General features: G+C 48.9%; 1 protein-coding gene and 1 long non-coding RNA gene across 5 annotated transcripts in view; one reads left to right on the forward strand and one right to left on the reverse strand.

The window, feature by feature from the left end:
• Positions 1-20,222, forward strand: part of AXL (AXL receptor tyrosine kinase) — a 35,088-nt gene extending 14,866 nt beyond the window's left edge. For 2 of the 4 annotated variants that reach the window (XM_044930679.2, XM_006052070.4), the window contains exons 9-20: positions 1,084-1,234; positions 1,445-1,471; positions 3,801-3,933; positions 4,228-4,319; positions 8,076-8,171; positions 8,365-8,442; positions 10,251-10,343; positions 10,739-10,860; positions 11,812-11,921; positions 14,971-15,130; positions 15,640-15,776; positions 18,350-20,222. In XM_044930679.2, the coding sequence (XP_044786614.1) occupies positions 1,084-1,234; positions 1,445-1,471; positions 3,801-3,933; positions 4,228-4,319; positions 8,076-8,171; positions 8,365-8,442; positions 10,251-10,343; positions 10,739-10,860; positions 11,812-11,921; positions 14,971-15,130; positions 15,640-15,776; positions 18,350-18,701 (1,551 nt within the window). In that variant the 3' untranslated portion in view covers positions 18,702-20,222. The remainder of the gene's footprint in view (positions 1-1,083; positions 1,235-1,444; positions 1,472-3,800; positions 3,934-4,227; positions 4,320-8,075; positions 8,172-8,364; positions 8,443-10,250; positions 10,344-10,738; positions 10,861-11,811; positions 11,922-14,970; positions 15,131-15,639; positions 15,777-18,349) is intronic. The other 2 variants (XM_025269145.3, XM_044930680.2) reach the window with 2 other exon arrangements.
• On the reverse strand, positions 17,059-21,532 carry LOC112580293. Its single transcript, XR_003104634.2, has 2 exons — positions 21,398-21,532; positions 17,059-17,562 (listed from the first exon to the last, which is right to left on the reverse strand). It is a non-coding gene; the product is annotated as an uncharacterized LOC112580293 (long non-coding RNA).
• Positions 21,533-21,536: the final 4 nt, after the last annotated feature.

The following is a 21,536-nucleotide window of genomic DNA, read 5'->3' on the forward strand; positions in this document are numbered from 1 at the left end:
CCAAGGACCTGCCAGGCGCCCTGTCCATGGGATTCTCCAGACAAGAATACTGGAGTGGGTTGTCATTTCCTTCTCCAGGGGATCTTCCCAACCCAGGGATCAAACCTGCGTCTCCTGCATTGGCAGGTGATTCTTTACCATTCATTGAGTTACCTGAGAAGCCCCCAGGAGAGAGTTAGGAGATGGCTATTTATGAATCTGTGAACTGTGGTGTTGGAGAAGACTCTTGAGAGTTCTTTGGACTGCAAGGAGATCAAACCAGTCAATCCTAAAGGAAATCAACCCTGAATATTCACTGGAAGGACTGATGCTGAAGCTGAAGTTCCAATACTTTGGGCACCTGATGCAAAGAGCCGACTCATTAGAAAAGACCCTGATGCTGGGAAAGATGAAAGGGAGGAGGAGAAGGGGACGACAGAGGATGAGATGGTTGGACGGCATCACCGACTCAATGGACATGAGTTTGAGCAAGCTACAGGAGATAGTGAAGGATATGGAAGCCTGGCGTGCTGCAGTCCATGGGATCGCAAAGAGTTGGGCACAACTGAGCAACTGAACAACAACAATTTATGAATCATGTACAAAACATTTCAGTAGACATATTTACTAGGGCAGTTTTACAGCAGATAGTTGCATAGCACGTTGAGGAAGGGGTGTCTCTTTCTAATTAATATGAAGGTACTATCTGAGCAAGCAGCACCCTGGGATGGAGAGATAGATGGGAGAAAGAGTGAGGAATTAGAAGGGGATGGAGGGATGAGGGGGCAAAGATGAGAATTCGGTCCTTTCAACAACAGTACTGTGTTCCACGCCTCCTTGTGCTAGGACCTGAGAATGTATATGGCAGTGAAGAAGACAAAGTCCTGGACCCCGTGAAGCTGATATTTTAATGAGTGTAGGGATAGAGAACGGAAAGGAGAGGACAGGATGGGGGATGAGAGACGAAGGATAGAAAGAGGTAGGGGATGAGGGGCTGGAGATGAGGAGTGGGCTTTGAGAAAGATGGGGAGTTGAGAGGCTGAGGCTGAGGGCTTAAGCGCTGAGGCTGGAGCTCTACTCTGATGCCTTATTTGCACGTCCTAGGTGCTGATGGACGTAGGGCTAAAGCGAGAGGTGACCCTGGAGCTGCGAGGGGAGGGGTCTGTGCCCAACCTGACGGTGTACGTGGCAGCCTACACCGCGGCTGGGGATGGACCCTGGAGCCTCCCTGTGCCCCTGGAGCCCTGGCGCCCAGGTAGCTGCAAAGCTGTGTTCAGCCTCCCTCAGCCTACCCACAGGGACCACGTCTATCCCAGATGCCTGTGACTTGCTCCTTGTACCTTTTGGCGTTACCCCAGTCTAGGCTCCATTCCTACCTGGAAGCCTCCTGAGAGCCCCACTTCCTCTCTCCCGTGTCTTACCAGTCTCTCTAAGCATGTCCTCCCTCCGTCCTTTCTCCTCGCAGGACAAGGACAGCCAATTCACCAGCTGGGTAAGGGCTTCCACGCCCCCTCTCCTGCTCTCCCTTCCCCCAAGCCCCACCGAGGGCCCCATCACTGCACATTCTCTTTGCACATCCCTTTCGTGTTCCTCAAACTCATCACTCTAACCCTCTGCTTCTTGGTTTTGTGTGGTCCTTGATGGAAGTGCCTGGAGTGGCCCAGAGCATTGTGGGTACTTGATGAATGGTGGATGAATAGGTGGATGGATGGACTGACGAATGAATGGATGTGTAGATGGACCAATGAATGAATGCATGGCTGAGTGGTGGACAGATGAATGAATGGGTGGGTGATAGACAGATTAATGAATGGGTGGATGGTGGATGGATGAATGAATGGGTGGGTAATGGATGAATGGATAAATAGGTGGGTGAGTAGATGAACAGACAGGTAGAGGGACAGAGAGATGAGTTACCCCCTCATATTCATCTTCCTCAAATATTTCTCCAAATATTCCTCCTACACCCATTGTACCCTCCTGGCACTATTACACCCCACCTCTTGTAACTCAACCCACTGTCCTTAAATATTCCTTACGCGTTTTCTTGCATTTCTTTGCATACTCTTTCCACACTAACCCCACCCTCCTTTCACATTCATCCTATTATAACCCCTCATTCTTCTCATGGGCTTCCCAAACCCAATGCACACTCACACTTCTCATTCACAAACTGATACTTTTTGCACACTCACCATGCATCCCACATTGCAGGCACTGAAAGACTTTCAATACACATGATCTCACATTCTGCAACTCTCCTTGCACACTCACTAGACACTCCTTACACAGTATCCCTCACCTCGAGCTAATCCTAACCCATGCCCACTTTCTGCACATACCACACCAGACTCTTGGTACACTCACACACTCATCCTCCACTGCTTACACATTCACTCCCACCTTTTTGCATATCCTTTTCACTTATCTCATGTTCATCTTCCCCTCCCACGTCCTTTGCACACTCATTGCACACTCCTCTCACACCAAAGTTACATCCTTACAAATCACTGCCCCTACCCTGTATCTAAAACTTCTTGAATACTCCTTGAATCCTCACATACTCCCAATTCCTCAAATACTCATCTGGCACTGTTTACACACTCCTTTGCACACCATGCCCCTATGCACATTTATTTCACTCTCATCCCTTGCTTTATGAAAGCCCTTCCAGGGAATTCCCTGGCAGTCCAGTGGTGAGGCGTCAGTGCTTTCACTGCTGAGGGCGTAGGTTCGACCCCTAAACTAAAATTCCACAAGCTGCAAGGCGTGGCAAAAAACAAACAAACAAACAAACCACGCTTTCACAGTCATCATACACTCCTCAAAAATGTCCCTTGGCCATTGGTCCCTGGAGCCTCCAACTCCTTGCATATCCATTGTACATGCTTTGTACACAGTACACACATTCTATCCCTGCTCAACTGTTTTCCACACCCAAGTGCCCCCTCCTTGCATAATCATCACACATATCACACGCAGGTACCCCACTTGAGATTTACCTACAGCCCTCCCATGCTCCTCCAGCCGTCCTTCCATTCTCACAGCCCATCCCGCACATTCTCTCACTCCCATCCCACACTCCTCCACACTCATTGCACACTCCCCAAGTATCCATCCCACTTTGCACTCACCACACTCATCCTAGGAGTTTCACACTCCTCCTTTAAAAAAAAAAATTATTTATTTGGCTGCGTCAGGTCTTAGTTGCATCATGCAGGATCTTTCCTTGTGGCTCGTGGACTCTCTAGTTACAACACATGGGCTCCAGAGCACCTAGGCTCAGTAGTTGTGGCACGCGGGCTTAGTTGCTCCTAGGCATGTGGGATCTTAGTTTCCTATGCCCGCGTGTGTGTGCTCACTTGTGTCAGTCATGTCCAACTCTTTGTGACCCTATGGACCATAGCCCACCAGACTCCTCTGTTCATGGGATTCTTCTGGCAAGAATACTGGAGTGGGTTGCCATGCCCTCCTCCAGGGAATCTTCCTGACCCCAGAGATCCAACCCACATCTCCTGTACCTCCTGCATTGCAGGCGGACTCTTTTTACCACTGAGCTACCAGAAAAGCCCCTTAGTTCCCTGATCAGGGATCAAACCCAAATCCCCTGCATTTCAAGGTGGATTCTTAACCACTGGACCACCAGGGACATCCCCTCACACTCCTCCTCCAACGTCCACTCCTTTCATATCCATTGCATGCCCTGTCCAGCCCTGTCCATCACCCAATGAACCTACACCTGCCTCCCTTCAACACCACCCCCCTGGGGACCCAAGGAACCAAGACCTCCACCATGACCTGTCCTGCGTACCCCCTGACAGTGAGTGAACCCCCAGCCCCTGCCTTCTCGTGGCCCTGGTGGTATGTACTGCTGGGAGCAGTTGTGGCCGCCGCCTGTGTCCTCATCCTGGCCCTGTTCCTCTTCCACCGGCGGAAGAAGGAGACCCGTTATGGGTAAGTTGGGACCACGCGGGTCGGGAGGCTGACCTGGACTGGGATAGAGAGGCTGGAGGTGGGGAGACCGTGAGGAGGCTGGCACAGGAGGAGAGAGTACCAAGAATCAGAATGAGGACAAGTATCTGGGGAGTGAATGGAAGGCAGAAGGCAGCAGCCCAAGAGGCTCTCAGCAGACATTGGAGGAGAGGGCTGGTAGGGGGTTGGGATGGTGCTTGCTTCCACTGCTGGTGGAAGTGGAGGGGGTTCCACGTCACTCTGCCCTGCCCTCACCTCCTCTCTGTGCCCCCCTAGAGAGGTGTTTGAACCAACCGTGGAGAGGGGTGAGCTGGTGGTCAGGTACCGTGTTCGCAAGTCCTACAGTCGGAGGACCACTGAAGCCACCTGTAAGTGAGCCCCATGCCTCCTGCCTGGGTTTGGGATAAGAAGTATCGAGTGTTGGGCCTGCTGGGCTTCTGCAGATGTGTGAACCAAAAGTTTCTGAAGGCCTTGGAATATTAGCACCACAGACCCTAAGAACAGCAGGACTGTGGGAACACACACAACTTTAGAATAATTGAATCTTAGACACAATAAATTTTAGAAAGGCCAAACTCTGAGTCATAGGCTCTTAGAACCACGTAATGATGATGATGAAGACGATAAACATGATGATGATGGCAATGAAGAAAATGCCCATGATGAGGTGCTTACAATGCTGAGGATAACAGCCAACCCTAGCACTTCCTCTGTGACCACTGCTGTTCCTTTTTAAAAATTAAGTATTTATTTATTGGCTATACTGGGTCTTCATTGCTGGTCACGGGCTTTCTCTAGTTACGGTGAGTGTGGGCCACTCTCTAGTTGTGATCTGAGGGCTTCTCGTTGCAGTGGCTTCTCTTGTTGCGGAGCACAGGCTCTAGGGAGCGCAGGCTTCAGTCGTGGCAGCGCATGGCCTTAGCTGCCCTGAGGCATGTGAGATCTTCCTGAAGCAGGGATCGAACCTGTGTCCCCTGAAGTGGAAGGTGAATTCTTAACCACTGGGCCACCAGGGAAGTCCCACAGGTGCTGTTCTAAGCTTCAACACATGTCACTTAATTTAATCCCCATGACGACCCGGTAAGGTAGGCACATTATCCTTCCCACTAGCAGTGAGGAGGCTGTGGCACAGGGTGGCTAAGTAACTTACTGGAGCCCACACAGTTTGTAAGCTGGAGAGCTGGGGTTCACACCCAGGCGGTTCCACTCTCAAGTTCATCCTCTGAACTGCCTCTTGGAAGTAGAGGATGTGTGAGAGGATACGCAACTTATAATTGGCCTAAAAAATTATAATCCAGTGCTATAGACTCTAAGGCTCTCCTCGTGGCTCAGATGGTAAAGAAGCTACCTGCAATGCAGAAGACCCGGGTTCAATCCCTGGGTCAGGAAGATCCCCTGGAGAAGGAATGGCAACCCACTCCAGTATTCTTGCCTGGAGAATCCCATGGGCAGAGGAGCCTGGAGGGTTACAGGCCATAGGCTTGCAAAGAGTCAGACATGATTGAGCAACTAACACTTGATAGACTCTTAGGATCTTAAAAATCATAGAATCTTAGCACTATAATAGACCCTGTGTTAGAGGATTATAACATTTATGGAGGGTCCCAGCTAAGAAGGGACTTCAGGAGCCACCTAGTCAAATTTCTTCTTCTCTCCAGTTGGGAAAACAGATCCAGAAAAAAAAAAAAAAAAAGAGGGGGACAGAGTTAGGCCTCCTCTAGAGTTAGCACCCAGGGAGAAGACTGCTGGGGGCCCCAGGGAGATACCCGAAGGGGCTGGGAAAGACATTTATTGCAAAGGAGAAGGAAGAGGAAGTGAGGAGGTCATAGCAATTTATGGGAATAACATGCAGCAGCAGTTCCCCAAGTGTGATCCAAGTCCCTGGGGGTCCCCAAGACCTTTGCAGGGAGTCCATGAGGTCAAAACTATTTTCAAAATAATACCAAGACGTCATTTGCCCTTTCACACCCTCCTTCTCTTGCAAGTGCTCTGCAGAGTTTTCCAAAGGCTTCCAAATATGTGATGATGTCATCCTTCTGTTGACGGATGTGCTTGTATATTCTTGTGTTTTGAAAATTTGTCTGGGGAACTTCCCTGGCGATCCAGTGGTGAAGACCCTGAGATTCCACTGCAGGGGGCTCGGGTTCAATTCCTGGTTGGGGAATCATTAATAAGATCCTTCGTGGTGCGGCCAAAAATGAAAAAAGGAAATCATATCAGTTTTCATCGTGAACACAGTAAATATTGCTGTGTAGACAACCCATGTAAAAGAAAGCTTTTTTCAAGTCTCAATAATTTTAAGAATGTAAAAGGGTCCTGGGGCCAATAAGTTGGAGAACAATTGCTACACAGCAGTGAAAATGAATAAACCCAACTACACACAGCAGCTGGGCTTCCCTGGTGGCTCAGTGGTAAAGAACCCGCCCGCCAATGCAGGAGACATGAGTTCCATCCCTGGGTCAGAAAGATCCCCTGGAGGAGGAAATGGCAACCCACTCTAGTATTCTTGCTTGGGAAATCCCATGGACGGAGGAGCCTGGCAGCTGACAGTCCAGGGGTCGCAAAGAGTTGGACAGCGCTTAGCAACTAAACAACAACAACACACAACAACTGCATTACAATTATTTCAGAGATGTCGTGTTAAGTGAAAGAAGCTGGACACTAAAGAGAACATAGTATGTGATTCCATGTTTATAACATCCCCAAACAGGAAAGACTAATCTGGGGTAAGAAAAGTCAGGAAAGTGGCCACCCCCGAAAGGACAGGTCATAGTCTATTCTTGACATGGGTGTTAGACACACACTGTTGTGTTTGGTTCATGAAAATCCATTGAGCTGCTCACTTATGATTTTTGCAGGATATACTTTAATGAAAAGTTAAGAAAAATTTTGAACAACTGGTATGGCAGGGTGTTAACCAATCAAGGTGCCACTACTGCAAGATTACGTGCCAGGCTCTAACCCTTTAGTTACTGCTCTGGGGGAAGATCTGGGGGGTCTAAAGGAAAAGTGGGAGTTGGGAGTGTTCAGGGCAGTAGCTAATCCTGAATGAATGCAGAATTATTTCAGTATTTTAACAATGGGTATACAGGCATGGGGCTTCCCTGGAGGCTCATGGTAAAGGACCCGCCTGCCAATGCAGGAGATGTGGGTTGGATCCCTGGGTCGGGAAGATCCCCTGGAGAAGGAAATGACAACCCACTCCAGTATTCTTGCCTGGAGAATCCCATGGACAGAGGAGTCTGGCAGGCTACAGTCCTTGGGATTGCAAAGAGTTGGACACGACTTTAGTGACTAAACAATGATAAACAACAATACACAGGCATACCTGGGAGACACTGCACATTTGATTCCAGACCAACACAATAAAGTGCATAATGCAATAAAGTGAGTCACGTGCATCTTGGGGTTTCTCGGTGCATATAAAAGTTATGTGTAGGACTTCCCTGGCAGTCCAGTGGTTAAGATTCCATGCTTCCTCTGCAGGGGCCCAGGTTCCACCTAAGATCCCACATGCCATGCAGTGGGGCCAAAATAAACAAACAGAAACATAAAAACAAAAACAAACAAAAAAGTTGTGTTTACACTGCACTGAAGTGTACTAAGTATGCAACAGCATTATATCTTTAAAAACAATTTAGATACCTTAATTTTATCTATTTATTTTTTAAATTTGGCCACATCATGGCAAGTGGGATCTTAGTTCCTCAGCCAGGGATCAAACCCTTGCCCCTTGCAGTGGGAGTTTGGAGGTTTAAGCACTGAACTAGTGGGGCAAGTCCCTGCATACCTTAATCTTAAATTGCTTTACTGCTTAAAAAAATGCCAACCACCATCTGAGCCTTCAGTGACTTATAGCACTAACATCAAAGATCACACATCATCATAACAAATACAATAATAATGAAAAGGTTTGAAATATTGCAAGAATTACCAAAATATAACACAAGAGACACAAAGCAAATTGGAAAAATGGTAGCGATAGATTTGCTTGATACAAGATTGCCACAGACCTTCAGTGCATAAAAAACACAATATCTGCAAAGTGCGGTAAAATGAGGCACGCCTGTATCCTTATTGGAGGCGCTGCCTGGATGTCAGCTCTGCTCCCACCCCCCATGCAGTGAACAGCCTCGGCATCAGCGAAGAGCTGAAGGAGAAACTGCGGGATGTGATGGTGGACCGGCATAAGGTGGCTCTGGGGAAGACCCTGGGAGAGGGTGAGTGCTCCCCACCTCACACACACACACACACACACACACACACACACACATCTCCCTGAGCCATGCAGTCCTTCATCTCCTCACCCCTACCCAACCACAGGAAATGCAGTTCCTACAGCGTCCCCCCTGAAGTCAACGGGGGGGGGGGTGCCTCCCATGCATATTCAAGTCTCTCTCTGGTCCCCCACAGGAGAGTTCGGAGCTGTGATGGAAGGCCAGCTCAACCAGGACGACTCTGTCCTCAAGGTGGCTGTGAAGACCATGAAGAGTGAGTATGTACATACCTGTGCACCCATGTGGGAGCCCCATCCCTTAACCTCTGGCCCCTCCCCTGTGCCCCTAAGGAGGTAGAAGAACAGGAAAGGTGACAGCAATTTAGCCCAACCCTAGAACTTGAGTGTTTCCAGACAAGAAATTAAGTTCCTGCCAGGTCCTTCAACAGAAGGAACTCAATATGGGGAGATTACTACAAAGGTGCAGGGAAAACTGAAGGAACAGCAGGGTGCAGTTAAGACAACCTAGAGATTAGCAGCAGCAAGTGGCCGGAAGGGGCAGAGAGAGGACGCGGAGTTACCAGAGCCCACAGCCAGGGCCCGCTGATGGGACTGAGGCATCACAGAGTTAGGGGCTACCTTGTGGGAGCTTGAAACACAAAGGAGACACAGCCACCACCAACGCAATACTGGAAGCGGAAAGAGAGAGGGTGAAACGCCCTGATTTCTCTCCTCCTCTCGCCCACCTGCCGGTCTCCCATCAGTGCTTCCCGTTGGCGGGTTCCAACAGGAAACAGCAGGAAAGGGAGCCTGGGCAATGTAGTTTTCAGGGACCAGCCCCATGTGATACATAGCAGAGCATGAGATGGTCCAGAATGAGGCATACCTGGCTTCATCATTTACTAGCTGGTGGCTCAGATAATAAAGAATCTGCCTGCAATGCAGGAGACCCAGGTTCAATCCCTGGGTTGAGAAGATCCCCTGGAGCAGGGAATGGCAACCCACTCCAGTATTCTTGCCTGGAGAATCCCATGGACAGAGGAGCGTGGTGGACTACAGTCCATGGGGTCGCAAAGAGTCGAATATGACTGAGCGACTAACACTTTCACTATGATCTCAGGTAAGTGACTACCCCTCTCTGAGCCTACCATTCCTTACCCGGAAAGAAGTATCATAGTGTTCCTACCTCCTAGGGTATTATATGTCAAAGCACTTAATGCTGGGCTTGGCACATAGTACACACAGTTAATGTGGACTAAAACCATGTTATCTACATCAACAGAGAGGGTGAGAGCCAGTCCAGTCCGAGTTCACACAGCACAGAAAGGCCAGGGTCAAGCTTTTCCACATAGGGATGAAGCTTAGAGGGTCATGCTGGAGGGAGGAATGATCATTTCAGAATCACAAGGGCTAAAAAACTTGGGTTATGGAGGCATCACTCATTCATTCATTCATTATTGACTGCCTTCTGAATACTGGGTTATGTTCCTGACCTGGGTTTGAATCCCAGCTGTGTGATGCTGGGCAAGTCACTTTGCCTCTCTGAGCCAGTGTCCTGAGTTCTAAAACAGGGACAACCGTCTGCATCCTAGGGCTGCTGGGAGTGTGCTAGGAAGCAGCCTAGCACAGAGCCCACACATGGACCCCTGAGCCAGCCTGCCTGGGTTTGAACTCTGCCTGTTCCTCTTGCAAGCTGTGGCACATTTCTTAAACATTCTGTGCCTTGTCTTTCCATCCTTCTTGTTGTTCAGTCACTAAATTGTGTCAGACTCTTTGTGACCTCATGAACTGCAGCACACCAGGCTTCCCTGTCCTTCATTATCTCTCTGAGTTTGCTCAAGCTCATGTCGAGTCAGTGATGCCATTCAATCATCTCATCCTTCTGTAGCTCCCTTCTCCATCTTTAAAATGGGGAAATAGAAGCTCCTCAGAGGGTTAAATGGGTTAATATGCCAAGCGCTGAGTACAGCCCCTGGTACTTACTAGTCACGCTTGATGAAGAAGAAGATGATGATGGTAATAAGGAGGAGGAGGAGGAAAAGAGTCCTCCCTCCGCCTCCTCCACTTTCCTCTCTCCTCCCAGTTGCCATCTGCACAAGGTCGGAGCTGGAGGATTTCCTGAGTGAAGCCGTCTGCATGAAGGAATTCGACCACCCCAACGTCATGAGGCTCATTGGTGAGGGAGGGGCAGATTTGGCGGCCCCATGCAGGCTGCACCAGAGGGAAGAACCCTCCCTCAGGCACTGGGAAGATCAAACCTCCAGGCTTCCTCTGCCCCCCCTCCCAGAGTGAGCAGGCTCCCCCCTTCCTCTCTCCCTCCGCTCGGAATGTGACCTCTGACCTTTCCCAGAAATAGCTGAGGTCCCCAGGAGGTCTGGAGAAACATCCCTGGGAACCAGTGCTGGACATGGCTTCTCTGACGCATGGTCCCTGCCACCACCACCCCCCGCTCCCCAACAGTTTGGAGGCCAGATCTGAGAGGGAGTGGGGAGAAACAGAGGTGGGAGTGGGGTTGGCGTCCCCTTCTGCCCACCTCCAGTGACAAGACTGCCGGGGGGGGGCGGGACTCAGGCGTCTGTTTCCAGGGTTCTGAACGAGAAGGCTTCCCGGCGCCCGTGGTCATCTTACCTTTCATGAAACACGGAGACCTACACAGTTTCCTTCTCTATTCCCGGCTCGGGGACCAGCCAGTGGTGAGGGCATTTTATTATCTGGACCACAAGTGTTAAATGAGCACCTACTAGGTACCCGGTAATCTTTCTTTCTTATTTGAAAAAACTGATGTCTATTCTGCGTACACTAAAATATGCATATTTGTTGCACGCAGTTCAGTGAATGTTTTCTTGTGTATAGACCCATGGAAGGGCTTCCCAGGTGGTTCAGTGGTAAAGAATCCACCTGCCAGTGCAGGAGACATGGGTTCCATCCCTGGGTTGGGAAGATTCCCTGGAGAAGAAAATGGCAACCCACTCCAGTATTCTTCCCTGTGCAATCTATGGCCAGAGGAGCCTGGTGGGCTACAGTCTATGGGGTCGCAAAGAGTCAGACATGACTGAGCGACTAAGTACACATGCACGCATTAGGTACCTAGCGCTGCTCAGCCACTAGGAAGGTGATGGAGACCAAGAGCTTGTTTTCGTGGAGGAGCTGTCTGCCAGAGGTGGGGGGACCAGGCAATAAACAAGTTAACAAATGAATAAGCATGATAATTTTTAAGTGCCAGGAAGGAAATAGAGCAGGATGAGTGACAGGGAGGCCAGGCAGTTGGTTTGAGTGAACAGGGAAGGTCTTATGGAGGTGATCCAAAGAGGAGCTAACTGGTGGGAAGTGGGCAATCTGGGAGGAAATGGTCCCGGCAGAGGGCACAGAATGTGCAAAGGCTCAGAGGTGGGAACAAGCATGGCTTGTTGAAAGACCAGAAAGGGGGTTCCCTGCTGGAGTGTATGTCAAGGGCAAGCGCAATGGGAGATCAAGACAGGAGAGGAAGGTAGGAGGGGGTGACAAAGGGCTGATATGGAAAGGGGTGCAGTTTAAGTCTCAGAGGCATGGGAAAGCATCATAGGGCAGAGCTGGTAGGGCGGAGGGATGGATTTCTGGGACTTCGCTGATCTCTACCCCGTCATGTCCTGCCCACCGCCGCCCAGTTCCTGCCCACCCAGATGCTGGTGAAGTTCATGGCAGATATTGCCAGTGGCATGGAGTATCTGAGTACCAAGAGATTCATACACCGGGACCTGGCTGCCAGGAATTGCATGTGAGTGCCCAGCCTTCCAGGAATCCCCCTTCTTCAGGGACCCACCCCCACCCTCCTTCCCAGGATGGAAGAAGGTGCCACACACACACACACACACCTCAAGCAAGTCTGAGCTCAGGAGTGGAAGAGAGAGATGAGCAGGGAGGTTGGGGCCAGCTTTCTGAACTGAGATCCCGCATGTGCTGGAATGTGCAGAGAACAGGAGAGGGGGCAGGCTCAGTGGGTAGCAGGATGTGAGCAAAAGGGCAGAGGAAACCCAAGAGGGTGGTGACATTTAAGCTTCATCTTTGTCCCCCTCCAAGCTGAGTGTCTTGCCTGGGGCTACACTTGGGCAGTGGACACATTGGATAAAGAGACCACGCCCCCTGCTAAGTCACTGCTGCTCAGTTGCTCACTCAGTCGTGTCCCACTCTTTGAAACTCCGTGGACTGCAGCACGCCAGGCTTCCCTGTCCTTCATTATCTCCCAGAGTTTGTTCGAACTCGTGTTCTTTGAGTCGGTGATACCATCCAACCATCTCATCCTGTCGCCTCCTTCTCTTGCTTTCAATCTTTCCCAGCATCAGAGTCTTTTCCAATGAGTCAGCTCTTCACATCAGGTGACCAAAGTATTGGAGTTTCAGCTTTAGCATCAGTCCTCCCAATGAATATTCAGGGTTGATTTCCTTTCCAAGGGGCAAGCAAAAAATAGCCCAGAACCTGGTCTAAGGGCTATGTGTGTGTGTGTGACACATAAGCTTAGAATATTAGTCTCATTACAATGTTGGACTCAGAAATTGGAGCTGGAGAGGACTTTCCTGGTGGTCCAGTGGCTAGGACTTCACACTCCCAATGCAAGGGGCCTGGGCTTGACCCACTAAGAGTTCACATGCCCCAACTAAAAGATCCTGCATGCCACAACTGAGACCCAGCACTGCCAAAGAATAAATATTCTTAAGAATATTTAAAAAATATTCTTAAAAATATTTTAAATACTTAAAAAAATATTTAAAAAATTCTTAAAAAGAAGTTGGAGTTGGAGAATCAGAGAATCTTCAATAAGACGTGCAAATGTTCACAAATGGTTTTGATTACCTTCCATGGAATGCACATGTCAGTTTGAGGAGAATTGCCTTTTATACATTTTGGGGTCTTCTAATCCATGATTATGGCATAGCTTTCCAATTTATTTAGGTATTATCCAGCTTATTTCAGCAAAACTGTATAATTTTCTTTTTTTTTCCTGCCCCATTACACAGCATGCAGGATATTGGTTCCCCAACCAGGGATTGCACCAGTGCCCCCTGAAGCAGAAGTGCAGAGTCTTAGCGACTGGACCAGGGAATACCCCACTCCCAATTTTTATTTTGAAAAAATTCCAAATCTACAGAAAAGTTGAAAACATTGTGCCGTGATCACCCATATCTCCTCCTTGTTGAGATTTTGCCACGTTTCTCCTCTCTTCTCTGTCTCTCTCTCTCCCCTCAACCATTTGAAAGTAAGTTGCCAAGATGGTGACATTCCACCCCTAAATCTTCAAGAGGTGTCTCCTAGAATAAGGACTTAAGCCTAAACAATCACAATTCTGTTTTCAGACCTAAGAAGATTAACAATAATTCCGTAACACAGTCTCCGATCCAATCCATATTCAAATTTTATATATATATAAAAAGCAAAAACAAACACAAGTAATCCACACTGTTAGAAGTGAAGATGTCAGTCACCCTACAAGGGGTAATTATACCTAGGAAGGAAGGTCTGGTAATCTTTCTTTCTTGTTAAAAAAAAAATGATGTTTATTCTACATACACTAAAATATACACATTTTATGCGTGCAGTTCAATGAATGTTTACATATTTATAGACACATGGAAGGGCTTCCCAGGTGACCCAGTGGTAAAGAATCTACCTGCCGATGCAGGAGACTCAGGTTCGATCCCCAGGTTGGGAAGATCCCCTGGAGGAGGAAATAGCAACCCAGTTTTCTTGCCTGGGAAATCCCATGGACAGAGGAGCCTGGTAGGCTACAGTCCATGGGGTTGCAAAGAGTTGGACACAAGTGAGTGAGCGTGCACACAGACCCATGGAAACAACCACCACTAAATCAAGATAAAGAACATTTCTTGGCCCTTCGCAGGCTCTCTCCTGCCCTTCCCAGCCACTGCCCTCAAGGGATAACAACTATTCTGTACTTCTGTCACCTGTTCTTAAACGTCATGTAAATGGAATTGCAATTTTGACTCCTCTGTGTCTGGCATCTCTTGCTCAGCGTGAAGTTTTTGAGATCAGTCCATGTTCTCGGATGTATCTGTAGTTCTTGTTCTTTGCTGTATGGTATTCCGTTGCACAGCTGCCCCATGATATCCTCTTTCTTAATCTTGGTTCTAGTTACATAGGTGTGTTTGTGAAAATCCAGTGAGCTCTCCACTTAAGATTTGTGCATGTTTTTGTATACATATAGTATACGTCAAAAAAAATTTTTTTAATTTAATTTTATTTTTATACATTACAAAATTGTATTAGTTTTGCCAAATATCAAAATGAATCCGCCACAGGTATACATGTGTTCCCCATCCTGAACCCTTCTCCCTCCTCCCTGCCCATACCATCCCTCTGGGTTGTCCCAGTGCAATGGACTCCCCTGGTGGTGCAGTAGCTAAGACTCCATTCTCCCAACTCAGGGGCACTGGGTTTGATCCCTGGTCAGGGAACTAGATCCCGCATGCCACAGTGAAGATCTTGAGTGCAGCAACTAAGGCCCAGTGAAGTCAAATAACTATTTAAAATTTTTTTTTAAATGTCAGAGAATCCAACCCAAGGAGCCTGGGAAGGACCTTAGAATCTGGCAAAAAGCCAGAGCTGGGAAGGCCCCCTAGCAGCCCTTTTCAGACCCACCTTTCACAGAGGGTATAAGAAGTAACATAGTTCCCTCCCAGGTTTGGGGGCTGGCCAATCCCCACCCCGAAGCAGGACAGCCAGGCAGGAGACAGAGACATGTCTGAGAGTGAGGGCAGGCTTCCTGGTGGAGGGGACAATGCTGTGACCCCATTCCTCTCCCCCACTCTGGGCAGGCTGAACGAGAACATGTCTGTGTGTGTGGCTGACTTTGGGCTCTCCAAGAAGATCTACAATGGGGACTACTACCGTCAGGGACGCATCGCCAAGATGCCGGTCAAGTGGATTGCCATCGAGAGCCTGGCAGACCGTGTCTATACCAGCAAGAGTGATGTGGTACGTGTATCCCGGCAGGAGTAGGGGGAGGGCGTGGCCCGATCATCCCACACCGACCCAGGCTCCTGGGGACATGAGGGCTTCCTGAGCAGGGGCCTGTCCACATGGACCGTGTGTGGTAGGCGTCTGTGAACGGTGGTGTGGACATGCTGGGGGGGTGTGCACATGGCTATGTGTGCGTGGTGACAGGTTGCTACATGGACTGTGCAGACAGCTTAGGTTGGCAGAGGCAGTGGCAAGCGTATACACGTGTATAGCTAGGGTGTGGAGGGTGACCCTAGACCACGTGTCCATGGAGTGTGTAAGTGTGTGCATGGGTGAGCAGGTCTAGGTGTGCACACAAATTGCCTCCATATGTGTGTACGTGAACAAGAGTGTTTCTGTGACTAGCTCTGATGCACCCACAAAGACATCTGTGTACATGTAAGTGTGGGTGTATCTGTGTGTTGGGTGAGGGCGTCTTTGTGCAGGAGAGACCCTCTAATTTTCTCCCTTCTGTACCCCGACAGTGGTCCTTTGGGGTGACGATGTGGGAGATTGCCACGCGAGGGCAAACCCCATATCCAGGAGTGGAGAATAGCGAGATTTATGACTACCTGCGCCAGGGAAACCGCCTGAAGCAGCCCGTGGACTGTCTGGACGGACTGTGAGGACCCTCAGGATTCCCCTCCCCTATGTTATGGGATTCCATCACCAAACTCTGAGCACCCCACATGGCCCTGACATATCCAAGACCTTCTAAAACCTGCACAGGGACTTCCCTGGTGGTCCAGTGGTTGGGACTCCAAGCTTCCCCCCTGCAGGGGGCGCAGGTTTGATCCCATGGTCTGGGAACTAGGATCCCACGTGCCACCTGGCACGGCCCCCCAAAAAAAGAAAAACCTGCACAGAATCCCTCAGACTGTTGAGGAACCTATCTGCCCCTCACCCATGCTCCTCAGAACCACTAATAGCTCGAGAGGTGTGCTAAGTCGCTTCAGTTGTGTCCAATGCTTGGTGACCCCATGGACTGTAGCCCGCCAGGCTCCTCTGTCCATGGGATTCTCCAGGCATGAGTGGGTTGCCATGTCTTCCTCCAGGGGATCTTTCCAACCCACCCAGAGATCAAACCCGGATCTCTTACTGTATCTTGTGTTGGCAGGCGGGTTCTTACCACTCATGCCACATGGGAAGCCCGAGAGGTATGAATGAACAAAAGGTGCCCTTTCTTCCTTTGCTCTGTGCCAAATTCAGGCTGGATCAGTCTCCTGCCAGGTATCTGTGGGCTGCAGTTCCCATTCCCAAAGAATTCTAATTCCATCCAGACTCCTGAGCACCCATGCTTCCCCCATGTGCTCTTCAACACCCACAACCCTCTTCCAAACCCTTATAATGAACTTCTCCAAACTCTCAGGGCTCCCCTTAGATGTTCTCAGAATCCTTTAGGGTGGTACTTATCACACTTTGCCATTCCATGAAATACACAGAGAAGAGAACTTGGGGGATAAAGAGAAGATGTTACTTGGGTCACGAGGCGACAGCCTGGGGCTTCAGACTCCCCAAGTCCTCCTTGGGTGTTCCAAGAGCTGAGGGGAGTAAGAAGAGTGAAAATTTCCATAGAACTTACTAGAAGGCATGGTTTCAGGTGCTTTGCATGAAATGAAGTCATTTGGTCCTTACTACAGGCATTTGACGTGGGTTGCCACCATTAGTAGGGCTTCCCAGTTAGCACAGTGATAAACAATACCACTCCTGCCAATGCAGGAGACACGGGTTCGATCCTTGGGTCGGGAAGATCCCCTTGAGAAGGAAATGCCAACCCACTCCAGTATTCTTGCCTGGAAAATTCCATGGACAGAGGAGACTGGCCAGCCAGAGTGCATCAGGTTTAAGAGTCAGACCCGGCTGAGCAACTGAGCACATAGGCACTCAAGGCACCATTAGTATTCCCCTGGGTAAATGATGTAACAGAGACCCACATCAAGGGAAGATCATTTGCCAAAGGCTGTATAGCTGGTGTTTTAGTTATCTATATCCCCCAAATCCAGTAGCTTAAAACAACAAGCTTTTTATTACTTCACATGGTTTCTGAATGTCAGGGGTCTGGGAACAGCTTGGCAGGCTGATTCTGAATCAGGGTTTCAGTGAGGTTACAGTCAAGATATCAGGGGGGCTACAGTCATCTGAAGGTTGGGACTGGAAGCTGGCTCACTCACATAGCTGTGGCAGGAGGCCTCAGTTCCTTGCCACATGGAACCCTCCACAGTGCTGCTTGAGTGTCCTCATGACATGGCGGCTGGCTTCCCCCAGATGAGCATCCCAACAAAGAGAACAAGGAGGAATCCACAATACCTTTTCAACCTAGTCTCAGAAGTCACATACACCATGGAACTTCCCTAACAGTCCAGGGGTTACGACTCTGCACTTCCAGGAGGCATGTGTTCAGTAGTTTCCTATGCCACGTGGTATGGCAAAAAAAAAAGAAAGAAAAAAAAAGAAGTCTCACACACACTATCATTGGTACCAAATCAGAATGCAGTGCTCTATCTTTTGAAGGGAGGAATGTCAAAGAATTTGAGTATATATATATATAAAATTTATTTTTTGGAGACCCAGGCTGCACTGCGTCTCCACTGCTGTGCGAGGGCTTTCTCTAGTTACAGAGAGCAGGCACTATTCTCTAGTTGCAGCTGCATAGCACGGGCTCTAGGTCATGTGGGCTTCAGTGGCTGTGGCATGTGGGCTTAGTTGCCCCGTGGCATGTGGAATCTTCCTGGGCTAGAGACAGAAGTTGTGTCTCCTCCATTGGCAGGTGGATTCTTAACCACTGGATCACCAGGAAAGTCCTGAGTTCGTATTTTAAACCAACACAGCTTGCAAAGCTTTGATGCTAGAGTCTGTCCTGAGAAGCCAACAGCTTGCAAAGCTTTGATCTAGAGTCTGTCCTGAGAAGCCATATTGGGAAGCTTTGCTCTAGCAAAACCTCACCATAACATTACCCCACACCCAGAAAGATTTCCCAAGACATCTTCCAGCTCCTGAGTGTCTGTTCCAGGACTCCCCTTAGAAACTCTTGCTAATTCCCAAATCCCCACAGGTGCCCCCCTCGAAACTGCTACAGTTCCCTCCACTCCCATGAAATGCCCTCAGTCCCGAGTGTCCTAAAATACCCTCAAGCTCCCAGGAGGTTCCCTGTCTGAGCCCCTGCTCAGTGTCCCACCCCTCATTCTGCTGCCCTAGGTACGCCCTGATGTCCCGGTGCTGGGAACTAAACCCCCGGGACCGGCCGAGTTTTGCAGAGCTGCGGGAAGACCTGGAGAATACCCTAAAGGCCCTGCCCCCTGCTCAGGAGCCAGACGAAATCCTCTATGTCAACATGGATGAGGGTGGAGGTCATTCTGAACCACTTGGAGCTGCTGGAGGAGCGGACCCCCCAGCTCAGCCTGACCCTAAGGATTCCTGCAGCTGCCTCACTGCCGCCGAAGTCCATCCTGCGGGCCGCTATGTCCTCTGCCCTTCTACAGCCCCCGGCCCCATCCTGCCTGCTGAAAGGAGCTCCCCAGCACCCCCGGGGCAGGAGGACGGCGCCTGAGACCACCCTCCACCTGGGACTTCCTCTCAGGACCCAAGCTAGGCACTGCCACTGGGGGACCCGCCCCCTACTTTCCCACTCCAGACCTTACCCCCAACCATAGCCCTTTCTTCCTACCTGTTCCACTTCCATCCCAGACAGATCCTCTCCCTTTTCCACACCTTAGTGTCCCCATGCGTAAAAGAAAGGGATTAGACTGAAATCCCTGAGGGCCCTCCCAGGTCTAACATTCCAAGATTCTAGATTCTAAGGTTTAAAGACTCTAGATTCACAGGGTCTAAGTTTCAAAGCTGAGTCTTTGAGTCTAAAGACTTGGAATTCAAGTCTCTAATTCTAAAGTGCTAAGGTTCTAGACACGGAAGTTCTAAGGCCTACATTCTAAGGCTCTGACATGCTGTGGCTCTAGATTTTTCTGGTTCTGAGATTCTTCATAAAGCCCATGAAATTTTAGGTTACAAAGCTCTAAGATTCTATTTCTAGAATCTAAGGCTCTGTGATTTTAGATTTTTGTTTTTCTAGGGTTCTAAGTCCTGAGGGTGTAAGATACTAGATCCTACAATTCTAAAAATCCTACAGTTCTAGACATGGAGGTTCTAAGGTCTTATGTTCTAAAATTTGAAGTTCTGAGCCTCTTAGAGTATAACTTTTCTGGTTTTAAGACTCCAGATCATAAGCCGCAAGATTTGATCTTCTCAAGTTCTAAGATTCTAATGATGGTCAGTGACAGAGTCTAAGGCTTTATGATCCTCGAAATCCTTGTTATGAGACTGTGGATCCTGAAGATCTAAAATGCTAGCATCTGCAATTCAAAAGTTCTACTAGTCTAAAGATGGAGGTTCTAAGGTCTAATGTTCTAAGATGTGATGTTCTAAGGCTTAGTCTAAGAACCTAGAGTCTCTGTGTCTAAGATTCCAGATCATATGCTTCAAGATTCTAGATTATTAAACTCTAAGATTCTAATGTTGTTCTGTTCTGTGTTCCAAGGCATTCTAGATCCTATTGGTCCAAGATTCTGGATCCTCAGCATCTATGGTATAGATAGTCCACAGTTAGTGGTGACAAACTGGATGCCAAAGTTCTAATCATTTTTAATTTCGGACACCTTTAAGTTCTATGCTGCATCTTCTCTTTCCAGGATTTTAGTTAAGGGTCTAGGAATTCATGGTTCTAAGTTTTACGATTCTGGGTTCCAAGATCCACATGTTATAAGATTCTAAAGGTCTAGAATTCCAAAGTAAAATTCTGAGGTTCTAACCTTATAGTTTTATCCTGTGTGACCCTTCCCTTCTTAGCCACCTCTGCTTCCTCTTCCTTTCATGTGGGGGTGTGCCCCCTCAAACCTGTGCAATGCAATAAAGATGCCTCCTTTCCCCAGAGGACATGCCTCCTTTCCCCAGAGGACAATATCCCTCCTTTGGGGGCCATATTGCTCCCCTGAGCCAGTCCTTTATGCCTCCTGAACAGAGTGTGAACCCTGGCACCTCCAGTGGGGCTCAGATCACATAAAACTTTGTAACCATGCTTCTGTCTCCTCTTGTCTCCACTTGGCTGTCATATGGCCCTTTTCCCAGGCAACTCAGGTTCTGTAAAAAGGAGGGTTTGGTGGGGGTCTTGGAGTTCTCCCCTCACTAAAGAGGGTGAGGGGTGATGTGAACAGATACAAAGACAAAAGGACAGGCAAACAAAGAAAAGCGGACTTGCCAGACTCGACGAAAAGAAGCACATAGATATTCACAAGGTCACACAGAGATCCTCTCTATTTCCCAAAGTAACAGACTCCTTAATTAACGGACAAACTCAAGCACTCTTGGTCACAAATACAGAGATACAAATTCAGACAGAGAAACACAAAATTACAGAAACATGTTTACAAATATGCACTGGCAGGTGGTCAACCAAGAATAGGAAGAAACCTGAGTAACTAGAGTAAAACAGATACAAATACAAATACTCAGACATATAGAGTACCTATGGTTTTTCCAGTGGTCATGTATGGATGTGAAAGTTGGACTGTGAAGAAAGCTGAGCACTGAAGAATTGATGCTTTTGAACTGTGGTGTTGGAGAAGACTCGTGAGAGTCCCTTGGACTGCAAGGAGATCCAACCAGTCCATTCTGAAGGAGATCAGCCCTGGGATTTCTTTGGAAGGAATGATGCTAAAGCTGAAACTCCAGTACTTGGGCCACCTCATGCGAAGAGTTGACTCATTGGAAAAGACTGATGCTGGGAGGGATTGGGGGCAGGAGGAGAAGGAGACGACAGAGGATGAGATGCCTGGATGGCATCACTGACTCGATGGACGAGAGTCTGAGTGAACTCCGGGAGTTGGTGATGGACACAGGGAGGCCTGGCGTGCTGCGATTCATGGGGTCGCAAAGAGTCGGGCACGATTGAACAACTGAACTGAGGGGGCTTCCCAGATGGCACAGTGGTAAAGAATTGCCTGCCAATGCAGGAGGAGCAAGAGATGCGAGTTCGATCCCTGGGTCGGAAAGATCTCTTGAATAAGGAAATGCAAGCCAGTCCAGTATTCTTGCCTGAAGAATGCCATGTACAGAAGGAGCATGGGAGGCTACAGTCCATGGGGTGGCAAAGAGTTGGACATGACTGAGCACACACACACAGACACAGAGTACTTAAAGGGGACTCACAGACCCAAACGTTCAGAGTCACATAGAAACACAAGCACAGAGTACCTCCGATAACCACGGGCCCACAAAAGGATTCCTGCCAAGACAAGACCACGCACGGTGTTTTGCACGAATCGCAGGCTAAGTTCCTGGGTGTGTCTAGCAGCAGACGGAGGAACCCTTGGCAGCGCCCGGACGCCCCCCA

This window comes from Bubalus bubalis, chromosome 18 (assembly GCF_019923935.1).
Source record: "Bubalus bubalis isolate 160015118507 breed Murrah chromosome 18, NDDB_SH_1, whole genome shotgun sequence".
Lineage (NCBI taxonomy): Eukaryota > Metazoa > Chordata > Mammalia > Artiodactyla > Bovidae > Bubalus > Bubalus bubalis.